Here is a 19,260-nt window from a genome sequence, read left to right on the forward strand (position 1 = left end):
TCACACTAGGTACATGCTGAGAACCTCAGATCAGTATTTTTCCTCCTCCTTCTCCCCATTCAGAAGTGTTGTAAGGTACACAGTTCATTCAGAGTCCCTGTGGCAAAAGCTCTGAGAGTCGAGGAAGGCATTTCAACAAGGGACTGACAGCAGATCCGCAGGCAACACAGGAGAGTATGTTCCCCTCTACATCTTGTTTTTAGTCTGTAAGCCTTGACTCCTTCATGCAGATTTGTTCAAGACCTTTTTTTCTTGTTCCCTGTGGATTGGGACATATTTACCATCCGCATAGCAGGCTGGCTGGTTTCGTCTTCACCAAATGTAAAACTAGTTATTAAAAACTAAAATGAAGTGTTAAGATAAACTGATTTATATTTTCCTTCAATCTCTAAACAGATGGTTAAAAAAAAGAATTGAATAAAGTAATTTATTTAAGTAAATATAATAAATAAAGAAGCTTTTTGTTTTACTCTAGTGTTTAGTTTATTATCTCGATTTTTGTTTTTTTTGTCTTATTTTATATAATTTCATCTGGCTAAGTACATGCTGAATGTGTGTGTGTGTGTGTGTGTGTGTGTGTGTGTGTGTGTGTGTGTGTGTGTGTGTGTGTGTGTGTGTGTGTGTCCGTGCGTGCATGCGCCTTCGTTGCAAAATGTGGTCCTGTGGCAGTTTTGAGAAATTTGGCAGCTGTCTGTTTCTATCTGTGGACAGATTGTGTGATCATGGTCGCAACTGTTACTAACTACTCATGTAACAATGTAGTAGTGTAGTAGGAGTACTCAGTACTATTGTAATAATCAATTAATGACTACTAATGTAACTACGTGATAAATTGGTGATGAATACTTAGTACTCATAAAATAATAAAGTATATCTACTGACTTCTGATGGTATTGAGTACTAATGTAGTTAAGTAGTAATGAGTTTGCATGTTTTAGACCATCACCCTGGTGACTGGTATGATCCCATCACAAGTTGGTCTGTAGTTTGAGGTAATCCTCTGATCCGAATATCCGTCACACTTTTACATGCACACGCATTTGCAGAGATGCAAAATAATCCCAGTCCATTCCTACCAGTGTGTCCAGATAATCATCCATTCACTGCAATGCATGATAAGAGAATGCAGCAGTTTGATGAAGTTAAGCCTCAACGGAGCGAGGATCCACTGTGTCAGCACGAGCCCACAAGTGTCATAAATCAACAGCGAGTGTTTACCAGCCACGCTGCTGTTTGACATAAATGTAAACATATGTGTATTTAAAGGTACAGTGTGTAGAATTAAGTGATATCTAGTGTTGAATTTGCATGTTGCTGCTGAACACCCCTTGCCTCACCCTCTCCTTCCAAACATGAAAAAGAACCTGTGGTAGCCTTCAGTTGTCATAGAAACTCAAAAGGTGTTGTAGTTTGTCCAGTCTGGCTTGAGAACAATCAAATCATGTTAATATACTGTATTTCTGCATATATTTACTGTGTCACTACACAATGCAACTCACAAAAAACCCTCAATCCATATTAGCCCTAGCTTGTAAATCCTTCCAATCTTTAAACAGGGAGACGTGTCTCCATGAGCTCACTGAAGGGACGATCAAACATTAATCACCATCATCAGCATGTAGGATTAGCTGCCAATTAGCTAGTCAGCTGGAACTTATTGAACAGCTTCAACATTTACCTGAGATAATCAATATTGGTATATAATCTAAATGCTGTGGTCCTCAGATCAGTAATAATTCATATTATTGGCTAGTAGGCAGCAGAACAATTAATGACATATACAGTAATCACTGACCTTATAAGTCATTGTATGCCAAATTCAAAATATGCCAAATACAAACTATGGTTAAATAACACATCCCTCACAAACTGTACATTATGATTAACTTTCGTGTTTGTTTCTGGGCGGATTGGTTTTTGGTTTCAGCCTTTACCAGCTCCTAAACAAAACATCTGGCCTGTTAGATGCTAAATGCTAAACAGACAATGACTTGTTCACATTGTCAGTGTGCTGTGCAAATAGCAGTGCTCCAACAGCTAACCTGCCCACTCAGGGGCTCTGAACTCTGGACAATCGCCTGACCTTCTCCTGATGGGATGTTTGTGAGAACACAAATATCCGAGTCACAGCCTCTGGACTTTCTCCATCCCCTAGTAAAAACTTGGGAGTGTCCGAATGAGCCTGTGGGAAAACAACAGGAGATCCTCCGCAGGATTCACACAAGTGATGATGACGTTTTTAATACACGACAGATGCAAAACTGAAAAACTGAAAAACAAGGATGAAAAAGCACTGCCATATGTAGAAGACACATGCGAAGATGTCACTAGAGCTTTTGGTGATTAGGGCTGGTGCTGTAAACAAAAACATGTGATCTCTGCAGCAGATTTTATACGTCAGGTCGTGCCTGTGCCTGCTGCACCACCCTCACCTGGATACATCAGAGATTTCCGTGTTGTTTTGAATGCATCTGAGCGGAGAATCTCCTGCTGCGTTGTTCATGTGTGAGAGGAAATCTCTGAGGCAAGTCCAGACCCAATTGTGCAGAGTTCATGTCTGAAAATGGCCAATATGATTATCTCTAAAGTGCTTTTTTATCCTTTTAATAATAGAAAAAACATGAATTTAAAAACCTCTATCCCATGATTCAAGACTGTTGAAAGTGAATGACTTTTGTGTTTTCAGCTGAATTTTTAAGCAAGCACATTTCACACAGGCAGAGGCAAAACACAATTTTGCTACTCCTCCAACTCCTAGATGTGAGAAACAACTTTGTTTCCAAAACTTTATTTGCTTATGTCCATCTGTTGTTGATTCATTGAGCTCCATCAGTGTGATATTCGTGCAGAGGACGGGGAATTACATACAGGCCCTGTCCATGACCCTCTCTCTGTCTCACCCCCCCGCTGTCATTTCACACAGTCACCGTTTGTCTTCTCCTACAGATGTGGACGAGTGCGTGACCAACACCCACAGTTGTCGGCCTAGTGAGCGCTGCGTGAACACAGTGGGCTCATTTGTATGCGAGCTGCAGGTCACTTGTCCTGCAGGCTACCAGCCGAGGAACGGTGTTTGCGAGGGTGAGTTTATTGTTCCTGACGTATTTCATTAAGGCAATTTACCCAGCAGTCATTTCAAGAGCCACTAACGTCGTCAGCAGAAATACTGATGATGTCTTTCTTAAGGTGAAGTACAGGATTTGTGTTTTAGTAGTAAACAACAAGAAATACAACAGGAAGGACAGTAACACAAAACTACTTTTACAAGAACATAATGCATACATGAAACTTTTTTACATTAAATACCATTGCTTCTAATGCTTTATGGGTGAATTGCTCATGGTTAGTTGGGTATTAATCATTAATGATAATATAGCAAATAATATGGTTAAGGTATGCCTTTATATTAATTTAATCTCAATTATGGTTAATTGGGCTTTACCCATAGTTACCTTGGTAACAGCAAGTGTGCTTTAATGGCCTCCTGCAGGTGGTGGAATTCTTGAAACAACCAAACACCAACTGGTCTGTTCTCAAACAGCTGATGTTTTGATGAAGAAAATGACAGTTTTATTGTCTTAAGGCACATTTCTGATGATATGGTGATCCACAGTCAACACTAACCAGCTGTGACACAGTTGAGAGAAGTGGTGAACAGCAAGACAGATGTCTATGACAGAACATGACAAACAATCATGCTGAATTAGCAATGCTGAATTACTTTGTGCTAAACCTCTATGTAACATTTGAAAAAGAGAAAATTCACATACCGTGAAAGAAGCTCCCATTGAAGGATTTTTAACCTGTGACGTTTTTAGCACAAGACTCTTCCTCAGACTTCACAATCCATTTCGAGCAAATCCTACCATAGGTTCATGTTGTTCCACAACAGGTTCAGGCTAGTAAGCTGTCCTAAATACTAACTATTAGAGGCTTCTCTGTTATAAAATAGGTGTCAGGTGTTATTCTAACCAGTGGATTCTGGATATTTAAAATGGCGACTCTGTTCTTTATCAGAAATCTGAGGAACAGCCTTGTGCTTTAAATGTCACTGGCAAATAAATCCTTAAACGAGGGCTTTAGGTGTGTGGATCTTCTCTTTATGTAACGTTTTGTTGAACCATGCATCCATTAAATACTTTACTTAATGTGAGTGTTATTCCCATCTTTTAACTTAACCAGCAAATAGACAGGAGGTTACAGGATATACATACAGTATATTGAATGGCTCATGCTGGACAGATGCAGATGGTATCAAAAGCGAGGTCTGATAAAATATAAACTTTAAGGATTATACCTTTAAGGTTAGATTTAATACTTAATTAAGGTTAGAAAATGAGGGCTATGATGAAAAGGGCAACAGATAAATTCAGGTCTGACTTCCTAGATGCCTATACACCACCCTCGACCTCCACACTGTTAATTTCCCTTGGGATAGATGTAGGGTGCATTAAGCTCCTTCTTTCATTGGCACTGAAGGTTTGAAGTGAGTAAAATTAGTCCTATAAATATGTAATTCCTGGTGATACTTAGCTGCAGTACATAAAGCTAAAACCAATGAAGTAATAGTCATAACCTTCAAGTTCATTACACCACTTAGCACTTACATTTGGCCGAAGCTCGTTGTGTTGGAGCGTCTCCCTCATAGATGCCAGATTGTCAAATGTTTATAGAGGAGTGAGCAGTACAGAAGTCACTGATGTATGTAATAAATGTTAACATATGCATTCACAGGCTGTTCTGGTTCTAATGTTTGTCATCACGTCCCCTCTGTCGCTCTTTCTAATTGTATCGCCGCAAACAAAATAAATTGTCCTGAACAGGCCCCTTGATGACTCACAAAACCCTGAGGACAAGACCACTCTGTAGTACATCATGAATAGCTGTGGCATCAATGATAACATTTGATATCAAAGAGGCTCATTTTCACCCTCAGGCCGTTTTTCAGATGACTATAGTCAACATTAGTTACAGAAAACTACTCATACAGTGAAAAAGCCTGTAGAAATGAAAGAAAATGGACAATTATACTCAATATTTCCATTTGTTTTAATTTAGAGACTCCTGCCATTCTGTGTCACTTGTATGTCTGCAGCCATGACAACCACAGCTTCATTAAGATCAATATTTTTCTGGCACTGTTAGTGTTTCAGCAGATGCTCCAGGTTCAGCACATGACAAGATAATCTCTCAGAGAGGCAGGAAAGTATGTTCCAACTCTCTGACTTGTGTCTTCAGTTCTCGGCACCCGGGAGGACAAATCAATGTAGCTGAATAATAAAGGTGATATTTAGTCGACCATCCAACATGCGAAAAAACCTAATTAGCTGCATGAAAGAAAGGAGAGACCTCTGCTGTGAAGCTTCTCTCTGATGATGATTGGTGGAGGAGATTCCAAATTAATGCCCCTCTCTGCCTGTGCACCTCGGGACAAATCTCACAGGACCGAACATAACATGAACTCCAGAGAAATGGGCTCACGGCACAAAAGCAAGAATCTTCCATTTAAACTCCATCCATCGCTCATAAGATTCAATAACTGTCACTTAAGAAGTTTGCTTCAACTTCTGTTATTTGCAGAGTTGGAACAAGTGATACTTTTTATGGGAGGGGAATTTTTCCTGGAGTTAAACACTGACAGAGTGAAAGTTTGAATTTCTGGGATGTTCATTCTGTGCTTGAGCCACAGTGCCACCTACTGTCCTGTTAAGAGTCAGGAGCTGAGACTGAAGCCGGGGGAGCTGACAGCACATGTGAAACTCTTACAGCGGAATAGAATGTGGATTGTTTTGGTTCTTGCTTTTTCAGTCATGTTTATCCGTTTTTTTTTCTTTCAGACACTGATGAATGTGTGCTGCGGACCCATAACTGTGGTCCGGGCTTGGTGTGTGAGAACACAGTGGGCTCCTTCCTGTGTAATACCAAACACAAGTGCATCAGCGGCTTCACACAGGACTCTCATGGAAACTGTATTGGTAAGAGACTGTCAGAGCTGCTCTCTGCTGGCTCAAAGAAACTCATTCCACTTGACCATTAAATAGCTAATAGAGAGTGGAGTAAAAGAAATGATCTTCAGAGGAGATTCAGTGCACCTTGTCCCGTTTCGCCTCTTTGAACATCTCCATTCTGTTGTGAGGTTGACATGGAAATGCTTGACTGGAGCCGTGTGTGTGTGTCCAGGATTCACTCTCTGTCTTTTGATTTATTATTTTTATTTTAATAATGATTCTAGATGCTTTAATAGTTTACTGACACATAATCAACAAAGATATACACATAGGAACAGTCAATGGGGAATGCCTTTCATAATCAATAAAAGACTGTCACATTTTCTAGATGTTTTGTCACCTTGTGTTTAAGCCAATAGGTAATTCTCACCAGTTTTCTGAATTGTATTAAATTAATTGTGACAGGCTTTTCTGATTTCCGTTTTAATGTTACACATTTTGGATGTGAAAATTACAGATGGATGTGATGGATTATTTCTTGACTTGTTGTAAAGACCCTTCAGTAGTTTCCTGGTCACCAGACTCCAGGGCGTTCCTTTTTCTTTCACTTTCACCCTTTTTTTTTTTTTTTTACAGATATATCAAAAGACTCAGACCTCACTGTTTTAAAAAGACATGCACTGTGTGTAGAAACATTATGATCTGGGAATGGGGAAATGCTGAAGAAACTATAATGTGTCTGATGTATGGAAACATAACAAAGTCATCATTAGTTTGAACGGCTCCCTGTGTATTTCTCTGGAAATTGCACTGATCAGTCTTTCTTCAAAGGTTCTGTAAATCATCTTGTTTTTCCAGATCAACGTTTGACGTTTCTGGGACATTCTTTTTCAGTGCATCAGTGACTCTTAGTGCTGCTTAAAGGCTGAAGGACATCACTAACTGTAATTCAACCTCCCTGTCTTTGTGATTCTCATTGAGTTATTTAAAGACCTTATGAAACAGACATCAGAGCTCTATTTGATCTCCATGTTTCCTGTTAGAACACAAGGCTATGGAGGCAACTGTAGTGGAAATTGATTGACGTTTGCGGTAGTCAATAGCACTGAATGTGCTTCAGGTGGCAGAGCTGACAGATAACTAGTCATGACGGACTTGACAGTGTGAGCTCTGTGTTGAGGATTTCTCATCACCATCTTCCCCTGCTCCTTAACAGATGACTCGGACAGTGTGCGGCCACTGACTGGCAGAATTTGTGGTCACATGGAGGGAGTTAAAAATCCCAGAAAGCATTACCATTAGACGCTAAATGAATTAACGCCCACGAGAGCAGTATGAGTCATTTTACAGGAAGAGGAACAATAGAAAAAATGTTTTTGTTTGTTTACATTTGTTTTTATTAATTTTTTTATGTACACAGGATAAAAACTGAGTACATGAATTTTTAATTTCATGGGGCCTTAAAAAGTCCAAATGCATTTTCTTAGTGAGATTTATTTTTTCTATCCATCATCCCCATGACTACCCTCACCCACACCTCCACAGTTCTTAATCTCCTTCCAGAGTATTGGAACCACTGCATACTGAGAAGGCATGATTACCACCAACAAGTAAATACACGACTCCGTAGTCATCCTGTTGAAGTGACTGTGAGGAAATGGAATCAGGTAGACCTGTCAGTCAGGATTAAACCTCCTCACAGTCACTCTCCTGTGGAACTGTCATTTTTTCAAGCAGTCGTAAGGTTTAACTCTCTCTCTGTTCCTGCAGACATCAATGAGTGTAACAGCCTGAGTGAGCCGTGCAGCTCGGGCTTTAACTGTATCAACACTGTGGGCTCCTTCACGTGCCAGCAGAAGATCATCATGTGCAGCCACGGATACCACGCCAGCCCCGATGGAGCCAAGTGTGTCGGTGAGATTCACCTCAGCATAGACACTCAGTGCTGGCAAATGTGGAAAGATGTGAATTGCCTGATATCATCCTGGTGTTTGCTATGAAGTGATTAAAGACAGAGTTACAAAATGACACAAAAAGGAAACTAAAGGGTAAATTTAAAGGTCCAGTGTGTAAGATTTAGGTGAAAGGGAACTATTGGCAGAAATTCAATGTAGAATAATCCTCCTGATGTTTTCACTAGTTTGTTTCATCTAAATTATATGAATTATAGTTTTCTTTACCGCAGAAAAGGCCCTTTATATTTAAATACTCAAGATTAACATTGAGGAGGTCCTCTCTACGGAGGCCACCAAGTTTCTTACATTAGTCCAGACTGAACAAACTAAAAACCTTTTGAGTTTTTATCACAACTGAAGCTACCACAGGTTCTTAATCATGTTTGGAAGTGGAGGGTGAGGTGAGGGGTGTTCAGCTGCAACATGAAACTTTACCACTAGATATCACTAAATTCTACACACTGTACCTTGAAGCACAAACAGATAAAAAAATATATATATTTTTGCTTTCTTTTAACAGTGCTAATGTTATCACTGAGGTCATGTTCTTAAGTGAACAGACCGCGGAAAGTGTAATTCCACCTGGTGTTACAGGTCCGATTTCAAATGCTGGACTGTTTTTTGACTTATTTAAGAACTGAGTAGTTAAGTTTAGCTAACTGGCTAACAGGTGGAGGCTGCTAACACTAGTGACAACTTGGTTCGTATTAAAGTAGAAGCAATAGCTGTTACTTAACAGGAACATAATTTACAATAACCTGTTATTCCTACTGTTTCACAGACAATTTTTTCCCAAGCCCTTTCCTACTTTGTTCTGTTTATATAAAGTTGGCTTCAGACATTGTATAGTCCAGCTCCAGGTGACCACATGTACATAAGTTTCTTTTTTGCTGAACATTGTCAGCTTGCATAGACAGTGCATTGATTTTGTATGTGTTCACACTGCATGAAAAAAGTTTCTTCCAGTTTGGTCTGACCAAACCACTAGAATGCTGATGTTAGGATTTAGCACAAAACAGTGCCCTGCCTAGATACAGCCTTCAAAGAGATGGCAACATGTGTCTTTTTTAGACAGATCAACCACTTGTTTAGTCGAGAGGTTTTTAGTGTCTGAGACTGGGCCTTGGAACAACGTGCCTCCTAAGTTTATTGGGCAAGTGCTCATGTTCTGGAGCCTTAAATTATCATTTTTATGTTATGTCTTCCCATATAAAAGCCTGATATTGCTTGGCATCACAAAGGGTTGATACCTAATAAGGATACCTGTCTTAAAAAATATTCAGTCCATCAAATTGTTACACAACTCAAAAAAAAAGTTCCCATCACACAATTCCCCAGGGCCCAAGGTGGCATGTAAAACTGACTTTTGGGGGTCACTGTGAACAAGAGTGAGGGGACAATTCTGTGTCACCTTTAATGGATTTTTAAAAATGATATTTAATAAGTATAAGTAATGAAAAATTACCCATATTATCCTCAATTTTCTCAAGATTTCTTCAGTAAAATCCTGCAGAAGATTATTTGTTACCTTTTAATGATTTTCTTTTAAAGAATATTTAATAGGAACAAGTTATGAATTCCATAATGAAAAAATGTGCCAACTTTGCCCTAAATTTCTGCCAGTCTCCTCTTTAGCATTATTTAAAATATTTAATAGGAGTCTGGTTAAATATAAATGTGTTTTTACAGTAGTGATGTCTGACATGCCCTTTGTTTTTAGTGAATTTACAGGACTTCCGTAAACACTGAGATCGCTCTAAAAAAGAGTGTGTGTGTCTGTGTGAGAGAGTGAGCAGTGGAGTTTACCTGGGCTACAAACCCAGATGGGTGCAGAATGGGCCATTGCTGAAGTGCTTTCTCTTTTTCTCTGCCTGTCTAGACTCTGATGAGTGTCAGATGGGGACGCACCGCTGTGGAGTGGGCCAGATCTGTCACAACCTCCCTGGCAGCTACCGCTGTGACTGTCAGACGGGCTACCAGTATGATGCGCTCCACAAAGTCTGCACTGGTACGTATCCCTATGTCAAGTCTGTGAAATGATGAAAAACAGATTGGAGGTTCAGCTGGCCAAACTGTTTCTGAAGCCAGATGTGCTCCAGAGGCAAAACCCACCTCAATGCCTCAGTTAAACTTCAGTGCACAGAATAATAACAATCTAAGATTTAGCTGTGTGTAGCTGAGTAAAAATATGATCAGTTAAAATAGCCTAGAAATAATCTGCTTATGGGTGTTAATGATAAAGCACTGGTCAAATATATTTAATATGTTACAAGTCATTGAAGAGGTGGCTTATTCTTGAACATGGAATTGTATCTATTCATAAATGGAAAGTCCAGGATCAAGTGGCAGACCACCTGAGCAAACTCCATTCACAAAGAATGATCCCCCAAAAAATTTAATTTAGAATTGGTAAAGTGATTAATATTATAATCATGAAAAAATATATTTAACAGCACTGTAACAATGTTACAAAGTGCCTAAAGCAACAAAAGAAATTGAGAGGAAGATGAAATCTATAGAAATAATTTGAGTGAATAAAAGCTAATAGAGACTCAGTGTGTTTAAATTTAGCAGACAGAGAGTTCAATAGTGTGGGGGCTCTAATGGCAACATCCTTGTCCCCTTTGTCACAAGCTGTGACCTGGGAGTAACCAGCAGGCCTCCCCCATTGATCTCAGTGAGCGAGAGGGCACATAGCAGGTCAATCAATCTGAGAGCTATTAAGAAGTGAGGCCATCTAAGGCCTAAAAGTGTAATCTAACAGGGAGTTAATGTAGGGAGGCAAGCACAGGGATGATGTGGTCATTCCTCTTTGTCTTGGTAATAAGCCCCAGCAGCGGGTGAACTACAGCCCTGCAAAAAGGCAATAGTCCTACAATTGTAAGTAAATGAAAAATGCCATCAGGCTAAATGAAAGCTGCATGACCAATAAATGTTGTATTAACAATCAATGAAAATACTTCAGTTTGTGCTTTGAGACAGAAGTCAGTTGTAGTGACTGACACAAAATGAGCGATCACACAAATCTGCAGTTCAATCAGGAAAGACATCAGCTGACAATTCAACAAATTGTTATTGCCAAGCACAGCGAGAGGTGAAGTGACGTGATAGAAAAGACTCATAGGTGATTAGACCCCCCCTTGATGTCATCAAGATTGAGGTGGGGAGGCTGGAGTAATTCAGTTCACAACCATAGTTATTTGAAGCTATTTTAACCAGGTGAAACCTAATGGTAGCCTGTGTATTGGCGAGACTTCAATAGTATTGCTCAACACCACGGTCACTACTGCACAAACTACTCCAAATGACTTGGCACTCGTATCCAGGATGTTTTAACTAAATATTTATGTGACTAGAGGCAGTGGAAATGCATTGTCCATCATTATATATAATCTGTGATTTGAATATGATGATGAGTGGACTCAGCTGTGCTCTGGATATGAAGTGGGGACATGACCAGGTTCGTAGCTAATGACTTAAATGACAGTTGACAGTGAATGAGAGAACAGATTTAAAGTTTGACAGCAACGACATGATTGTCTTATTGATGTTGTGCCAAAATCTGATTGTATTACACCCACAGTGAGTTGAATAGAAAAAAGGCAAGGAGGAGTAAGTGATGGAATTGTTAATAGATGAGTCATAAAGATAGTCTGCCTGATTGAACTGAAGAATTAATTTTCCTCACCTCTGTGGTTTCAGATTATTGCTTTTGGTTTTTACGGACCACAGCTTTGTTTGGGTCAGTGTCGCAGGTCTCATCAACACAATTACCAGTCACGCTGAACAGCACCGCTAAAAGCTCTGATAAACCCCCTTAACAGACAGATCAGATCAGCAACCAACTGGTAAACTAAGTGCAGCATTTAGTAGCTACACCAACTATATCTTTTATATACAGTCTATGGGAGCTACCTATCAAACTGAGTTGGTGATGACCAAAACGGAGCGAAAGGCAGAGTGAGTAATGGACTTTCATTCATCAGGTGGACAGAAAATCGACTCCAAATGACTGATAATGTTGCCGGTGATATGAGATCAGTGTTACCATCCATCTTTTTTCTGTCTTCTTCACCAAATAATTAAATACTAAAATCTACATATCTTATTGCTATAAACTCAGTTGTGGGTGGGCCTCCATCACTGTTGAAGGAGGAAGAGAATGTCTATCAAGAAAAAATAAACTGGAGTGATGACATTATAAATTAGATCAAAATAAAACTGAGTTTTTGTTCCATTAACCACACTAGCGGCAAATGTTAAGTTGAAAAATCATCAACCCAACATAAGAAACGCTCCTGTTCAGCTCAGGGGCATCATTAGCATTAACAGATCTGGTCATTTTAATAAGAAAGTGGGTAGTGATGCACAGAAACTGGTGAAGAGGAAGAATCCATTATAAAGTGTGATGACAGGGGTGGAGAGGAAGTGGCAGACTGATGACTTTACTACAGTACATGAAAAATGCATCCCATTAATACGCCTGTAATACTTTTTTAATTATTGATCAATGTGCTGATTATTTTATTGATAAAAAATGTATTAGTCTATGAATTATTTCAAGATAGAAGGACTTGGCCAATCAAACCTTCTCTGAGGTGCTTTCAGTTGTGTGTCAAAGTGTGCCAGTAAAGGATTCCCCACACAATTACACTAGGAACATGAAGAATCGGCAAACAAGGGGAAAAGGTCTCCACGCACATCACTGTGTTTGTGTCTGAATGAGAAGTGGCGTTGAGTCCTCGGTGGCCTGGAGGTGTCTGCCTGCTGTCTAATAGCTCTTACTCCTGCACTGACAGACGTGAATGAATGCTGGCGCTATTCCGGCAGGCTGTGTGCCCAGACCTGTGAAAACACCCCAGGCTCCTACCACTGCTCATGCACGGCTGGCTTCTCACTAGCATTCAATGGCAAGAACTGTGAAGGTAAGCTGGTTTCTCTCTTCTTCCATTTTTTTTTTAAAGTGATTTAAATGCCACCTTGTTCAGACTGACTGTTGAATTTTCCTTGAACTTAGGTGAGGAGGTTTCCCCGTGGAGAGAACTGCAGAGAGTTTGGCATTGACTTTTTGAGATCATATACGAATGGAGAAGTGTTTATGAGTTGTTTGAACATCTTTGATATCAGTTAAACCTGGTTTCTGGTGGAGTGTAATTCTGTCTGACAGTGCGTGCACAATGGTGTCCTGGTTCAGGTGCTGTCAGTCATGTGCTTGGAAGAGCGCAGATGACCAAGGAGCATGATTCACATAAGGTTAAGCTTGTCACAGCTATGATCCAGGGATCTTAATCAAGGTGTGAATGTGTCGATTCATGATCCAAAGGTGAAGCTTTGCATTTCTCAGGGTTCATTATGAAAGTTTGTTCGAGCAGCATGATTAGGTGCCGATTAGTGCTTTTCAGATTAATTTGTTCCGGACACTTGATGCGGTTTAATAACAGATGGCATTTGGAAATCATCTTTGCAATGTCAAAATGGCTCAGGGGTTCATCTCCTTTTTCCTATTTCTATGTCTCAATAGTTCTCCTTTAGCTGTTTGTTTCAGCACAGGATTTGTGTCAACAAATGAATGATGTTTCTTTTCCCTTTTTGCAATAGAGCGCTTTCTCACTCTACAAACACACACACACACACCTATTGTACTTCTATCTTGTGAGGACACATAATACATTCCCAAGCTCCTTAACCTAACCTTAACCATCCAAACTGAATGCTTAACCCAACTCTAAACCTAAAGCTAACCCTAACCTTAAGTGAGGAACACACACACACACATATTGCTGCAAGGAAATACTATTTCCGCTAATGTGAGCTAATCCACTCTTTAAGAGTCAAATGCACTATTACCTCCTATTTGATTCATGTTTGCAAAGAACTGCAGTGCCATAAAAAACTATTTAAATTGGCATCAAATGGGGTACTGTACTGTACTTGAAACTAGTATGCTTGTGGCTGAAAGTTCTCTAAACTATCTGACACCCTCGTCTGTGGGATATCAGATTATATTGTGACATCTGCCTTCTCTGGGAGAATTCTAATTGTGTCTTTTCTCTTCTGTGCTTAGATGTGAATGAATGCGACAAAAATCCCTGCAGCCAGGAGTGCGCCAACATCTACGGCTCTTATCAGTGCTACTGTCGTCTAGGCTACCACCTGAAAGAGGACGGACACACCTGTGAAGGTATGTTCTGCCAAGGTTACACGGTTTGAAGACTAAAGTGAGATCTTTTAAATGCTGGCCTTACAGTGGCCGGTGGAAATTATGCACATCATTCGGTAGTGCCCTGCAAGCCTGTTTGTCCTAGGACAGCGAAAGCTGTTGGCTGGTTTGGTTGGTTTAGGTATGAGGAGTGGTGATTGGCTAGTTAGGATAACACTATCTGAGTAAGCCAATCAGAGGCAGAGTAGGGCGTGTCATGTCTGTGTTTGTCACAGTAAATATCACCCATCAAGCATGAAGTGAACAACCCAAACAAAAACTTCAGCAGAAACGACCTTGTGCTGTTACCTCAGTGCTGCTCACCAGCAGCTCAGTTAGTGATGGTGGTTCAGCGTCAGAAAGAGTACGTTAACCTCAACCAACCAAACCCCATTACCCCCCCCCCCAATCCCATTACCCCTAAGTTTTCATCTTAAAAACACTTCCATTAGAGAAGAAACCCTCAAACAACAAACCACTAGGCTCCTGACTGTTCCTGGTCTTTCCCTCCTCTCTCTCATTAAATGCATTCAGGGGTAACAGGGCGTCACTTGTTTCCCCATGTAAAGTGTTTATTTGAACATGGCTTTGATTCCACACAGGCCTCCAATCTGACCGATGGTGTGTGTGTGTGTGTGTGTGTGCGTGTGTGCATGTGTGTGTGTCTGTGTGTGTGTGTGTGTGTGTGTGTGTGTGTGTGTGTGTGTGTGTGTCTGTGTGTGTGTGTTTTTTAACAGACATTGATGAGTGCTCTCAGAGCATTGGGAACCTTTGCTCCTTCCAGTGTGTCAATGTCGCTGGCAGTTATCAGTGTTCCTGTCCGCCTCATGGATACACCTTGTCGGCCAATGGACGCACCTGCAAAGGTGAGGCTTCAATGAACATATAGTTTATATTCAGTGTCCATGGCACCATCTATCCATTATCTTCCATACAGCTTATCCTTTGAGGGTCATGGGTGGGGGGGCAGCTGGGGCCAATCCCAGCTGACTTTAGGTGAGGGGCAGGTACATCCAGTACAGGTCACATTAATATCGTAGAGACAACAACCAGCACTCATAGGGGAACATGGAAACCAGGATTCAAACTAGGAACCCTCTTGCTGTGAGGTAACACCAATAAAACACTGTAGCATGATGATTCATTGTATTTTTCCACAACTTAGAAACTGGAAAGTTAGTGTTAAAGCAACTCTTAATTGGTCTTAACCAAATTAAAATTGAAATGTAAACTCAATATGTGCAGCTGTGCAGTGCATTAAGTTGTGATATCATGAACTCCTGCAATATGTCATTCAATTCAATTAAATATATATACATTCTCTCAAGGCACTTGATCCTATTCTGAATTTTACAGGGAGCCAATGTAGAGAAGCTAAGACAGGAGTAATATTAATGGTCTATTTTATGTCCTCTCTTCAGTAGAAGCTTTCAGACTTTCTATAGGGAATAAAAACTAAGTCGAAAAGGAACTTGGGTAAAAATGCAGAAAGTAGCTGATTATTGTGGCTGCCAGAAGAAGTCTGATGATCTTCAAGCCCTTTTAATGTTCCTGACTGTGAAAATCATTTAAATCATTTAAAAATGGCATTGAAGTTTGTGAAAAGAAACAGGATTAACTAAAGAAACCACACATTTTATCTGTCAACTCTGCATTTTGAGGCTTGAAAATGATCAAACTCAAGTCAGGACAAAATCTTCTATGTGCATATTGTTAGAAGTCAGTTATATAGATTTGTACTCAACTCATCTTCATGAACAAGTTTGAAGTTTGACAAAAAGGTTCTGACTTAAAACTTGGTTTGACAGAGTCTCTATTAGCAGATGTCAGAATGGAACTGAGATGGATCTGTTCACATCCAAGCAAAGTTCAAGTTTCTCAATTTCATCCAAGCAATTAACATTAATGCTCTGGAGGAATAGTTTGACATTTTGAGAAATGCAGCTGCGAGTAAAAGTTTCATACTTAAAATGAGGAGATTGATGCCACTCTATATTTGTAGGCTGTAAGTAATGCTACAGGTCAGCTGTGAGGTTATTAGCTTAGCTTATTTCAACACAGACACCGGGGATAGGGGGGAAAGCTACCCTTAGTCTGACCTTAGTAAAAAAAATATCAACTTCCCTGAACTGTTTAAAAACTGTGTGTAGGATTTAGTGGCATCTGGTGGTAAGATCGTAGATAACAACCAACTGAACACCCCTCCCCTCACCCTCCCCTTCTGAGTGGATAACCTACAGCGGCCTCTGAGTAACATAACAACAGAGGAGGTCCTCTCATCACCACGTTTTTGGTTTGTTCGCTCTGGGCTACTCTAGAAACATGGTGGTGCAACATGGTGGCCCACTTTCTCTTTAGATGTAAAGGGCTCCTTCTGAGGAAATGAAAACACATTGAGTCTTAGTTTCAGGTATCAGTTAAAACTTAACCATGAATATTATATTCCTTTTCAGGCTCTCACAAATCTGACCCTAGTTACCTGTAGCTCTGTGTTGGACAGCTGCACCAACCATGAGTCTTGGAAAGCACTTTGTATCGCAAAGAGAATTTTCTTTTATGTTACTGTTATATCGGTCCCTGCTGGTTGCCAGGTAACCAGTGGAAACAATGAGACTACAAGAAGTCAGTGCATCTGGCCCCAGGTCGACTTTTGCTTAGCTGAGCTCTAGCGTCATAGTTAACACACACGGAGACATGAGAGTGGTGTCAGTCTTCTCATCTAACTCTCAGCTAGACAGTCAATAAGGTTGTTTTATTATGAAGATTAGAAAAATCCAATGACTCCATAATCAAGCTACTGAGCTCAGACTCAATCTGTTGATAGAGATCATGTGGAACCTGTTAAATGCTAAAATAACTTGTGAGTTGACCTTGAGTTAGGATTGTTTTGTCAACTTGTTTCAGTCATATCTAATTGTTTCAGAATTGGTGGTTTCATGTCATGTGTGTTCTTGGTGTCTGTGTTATTGCTCTTCTCTGTGTATAAAATGTATCATATGAGTGCAACACACATTTTTGCACAAATATACTGCATGAGCTACACTCAATTATATGATTGAATTTTAACAAAAATGGGCGGGGGGGGGAGTCTGTTCAGAATCAAAATGAAAAAAAACAGAACTTGTATAGTTTTTATTTATCCTGTTTTTGATTTTCAGATATTGACGAATGTAAAACTGGCACCCACAACTGTTCACATTCACAGACCTGCTATAACCTGCAGGGAGGCTTCAGATGTCTCTCCTTCAACTGTCCTCAGAATTACAAGAAGGTGTCAGACACGTGAGTCTCATTTCTCTTGCACCATCTTTAAAATCATGAATGTTGCCTGTTTCCTATCTGAGTTATGTTGTCACTGCAGAAACGAGTCAGACCCATGGGTTAGGGTTAGTGTGAAGCCATCTTGATCACCCCCCGGTGGGTGGCTCCAGTTTGATTTAGATTTGGGCGAAAGGTCATGGTTGACATTTAAGACTGACTAACAAGTGTTGAGAGCGTTTATCAGCTGGACCTTGCTACTGCCCAGACTGCAACTGAAACCCCCTGCACACTATGCATGATGTTTTGGCTTCATGTGTGGATAGTGGGAGGAAGTGGTGACACGACAATCATCTTTATTCAAAGTCTATGATCAGACCCTGAAGTAACTAAATATTTTCAAATGGAGGAATTAAGTCTGTGTTCATGGAGTATTACTATTGTTATTTTAGCAGTATCCTGTGCATTAAAAAACCTGACATACCTCCACTCTAAGCACCATCATGAATCTGTGGAGTGTTTCCCCCTCACTTTCAATTAGAAATACTGTACATCCACATGGTTACAGTGCAGCATACTGCACAGAAGGGCCTTGTTAGCTGAACCTGTGGCAGCTTTAGACGCTGGCTGGTAAATGAACATGACTCGATGGGTCGAGCGGTGCAATGGAGTCAGGTGGCTTTGATCAGCCTGGTGCTTCCTCGGGCTGTCTCTGCAGCACTGCCCGCACTGCGCTCCAGTGGACAGGAACAGTGTGCTCACACACACACACACACACACCCTTCCCCTCATTTGACAAGCTGTGTTTTATCAGAGTTATCAAGCGACACGTTATTAGCCTCGGTATGATTCGGCCTGGCCGAGTACAGAGAGACATCTTTCGCTCATGAAGTAAGTGGACCTGGCAGCCATGGAGACACCGGGCTGAGATTAGAACGTCTCCTGCTCTGCCCTTAGCTGCCACCCATGTAATTCATCAGGGCAGCTTCCAAATATGTTGGCGTGAGGTTTGCAGATATCACAGTGCACTGCATCGAGTTGGACTCCAGGCTGTAAATTCTGATCTGCAAGAGATAGATAGGAAAGTCCTGCAGGCGGCAGGATGTTCACTGTCTGCATTTGCAAAGTTTTCACTGAGTCCTCACAGCAGACAACAGTGATCAATGACTGTATATAAAGATGGACGACGCTGCTCCACTTCCTCCTACTGTATGAAAATGAAGTGTAAATATCCTGCACAGTAGTGGTCATGGTATGGAGATGCTGTGCAGAGGTCCTGTCAATACGCCCTTTTGACCAGTTTTATAACACAGAGTAACTAATTAAAACCATCAGTGTTACAGAACTACCGAAACTTACTAAAAACATCTTTCGAAAAACTTAGTTTGATTTATAGGTTACTGACTTTTTAGTCCACGTCCCATCTGATAACATGGATGAGGCGGGTTTATGCCCTGTAGCTTACACCAGGGGGCGACCAAGATGATTTGGCTGCAGTTATGTGAGTTGCTGTACCATAATGCAAATAGTTTAAGCCCATTGTAATTATATTTTCATATGTATATTTCCAGTTGTGTGTGTTTTTTTTCCACTATAAAACATAGAATCTCAACCACACACACATCATCATCACTCACATTGAGTATTGAGTGAGTTTTGCTGTGTACTTTGTTATTTATCTTCTTAATTTAAACAAGGCCTTATATATTCATCAGCACAGCATCATGAGAAAACAAGTGCCATGTGGGTCAGTAGGTAGCAGGGCTCACAAAGAGGAGATAGAAGCTAAATCTTCACTGGGGCCAGTGTGGAGCAATATTTGTCTCTCGACCCCGTTCTGGAAAACATGAAATCTCAAGAACAGTTTTCATTTGAGGATGGCCTGGTTAGAATCTGGTGG

The 19,260-nt window shown here is 40.5% G+C and overlaps 1 protein-coding gene across 1 annotated transcript in view; it reads left to right on the forward strand.

The window, feature by feature from the left end:
* Positions 1-19,260, forward strand: part of fbln2 (fibulin 2) — a 71,032-nt gene that overhangs the window by 49,691 nt on the left and 2,081 nt on the right. The window contains exons 9-16 of the mRNA XM_069513512.1: positions 2,947-3,081; positions 5,838-5,975; positions 7,719-7,862; positions 9,783-9,911; positions 12,703-12,828; positions 13,968-14,084; positions 14,840-14,968; positions 17,261-17,384. Coding sequence (XP_069369613.1) covers positions 2,947-3,081; positions 5,838-5,975; positions 7,719-7,862; positions 9,783-9,911; positions 12,703-12,828; positions 13,968-14,084; positions 14,840-14,968; positions 17,261-17,384 — 1,042 coding nt within the window. The remainder of the gene's footprint in view (positions 1-2,946; positions 3,082-5,837; positions 5,976-7,718; positions 7,863-9,782; positions 9,912-12,702; positions 12,829-13,967; positions 14,085-14,839; positions 14,969-17,260; positions 17,385-19,260) is intronic.

Source organism: Paralichthys olivaceus, chromosome 2 (genome assembly GCF_024713975.1).
Source record: "Paralichthys olivaceus isolate ysfri-2021 chromosome 2, ASM2471397v2, whole genome shotgun sequence".
Taxonomy (NCBI): domain Eukaryota; kingdom Metazoa; phylum Chordata; class Actinopteri; order Pleuronectiformes; family Paralichthyidae; genus Paralichthys; species Paralichthys olivaceus.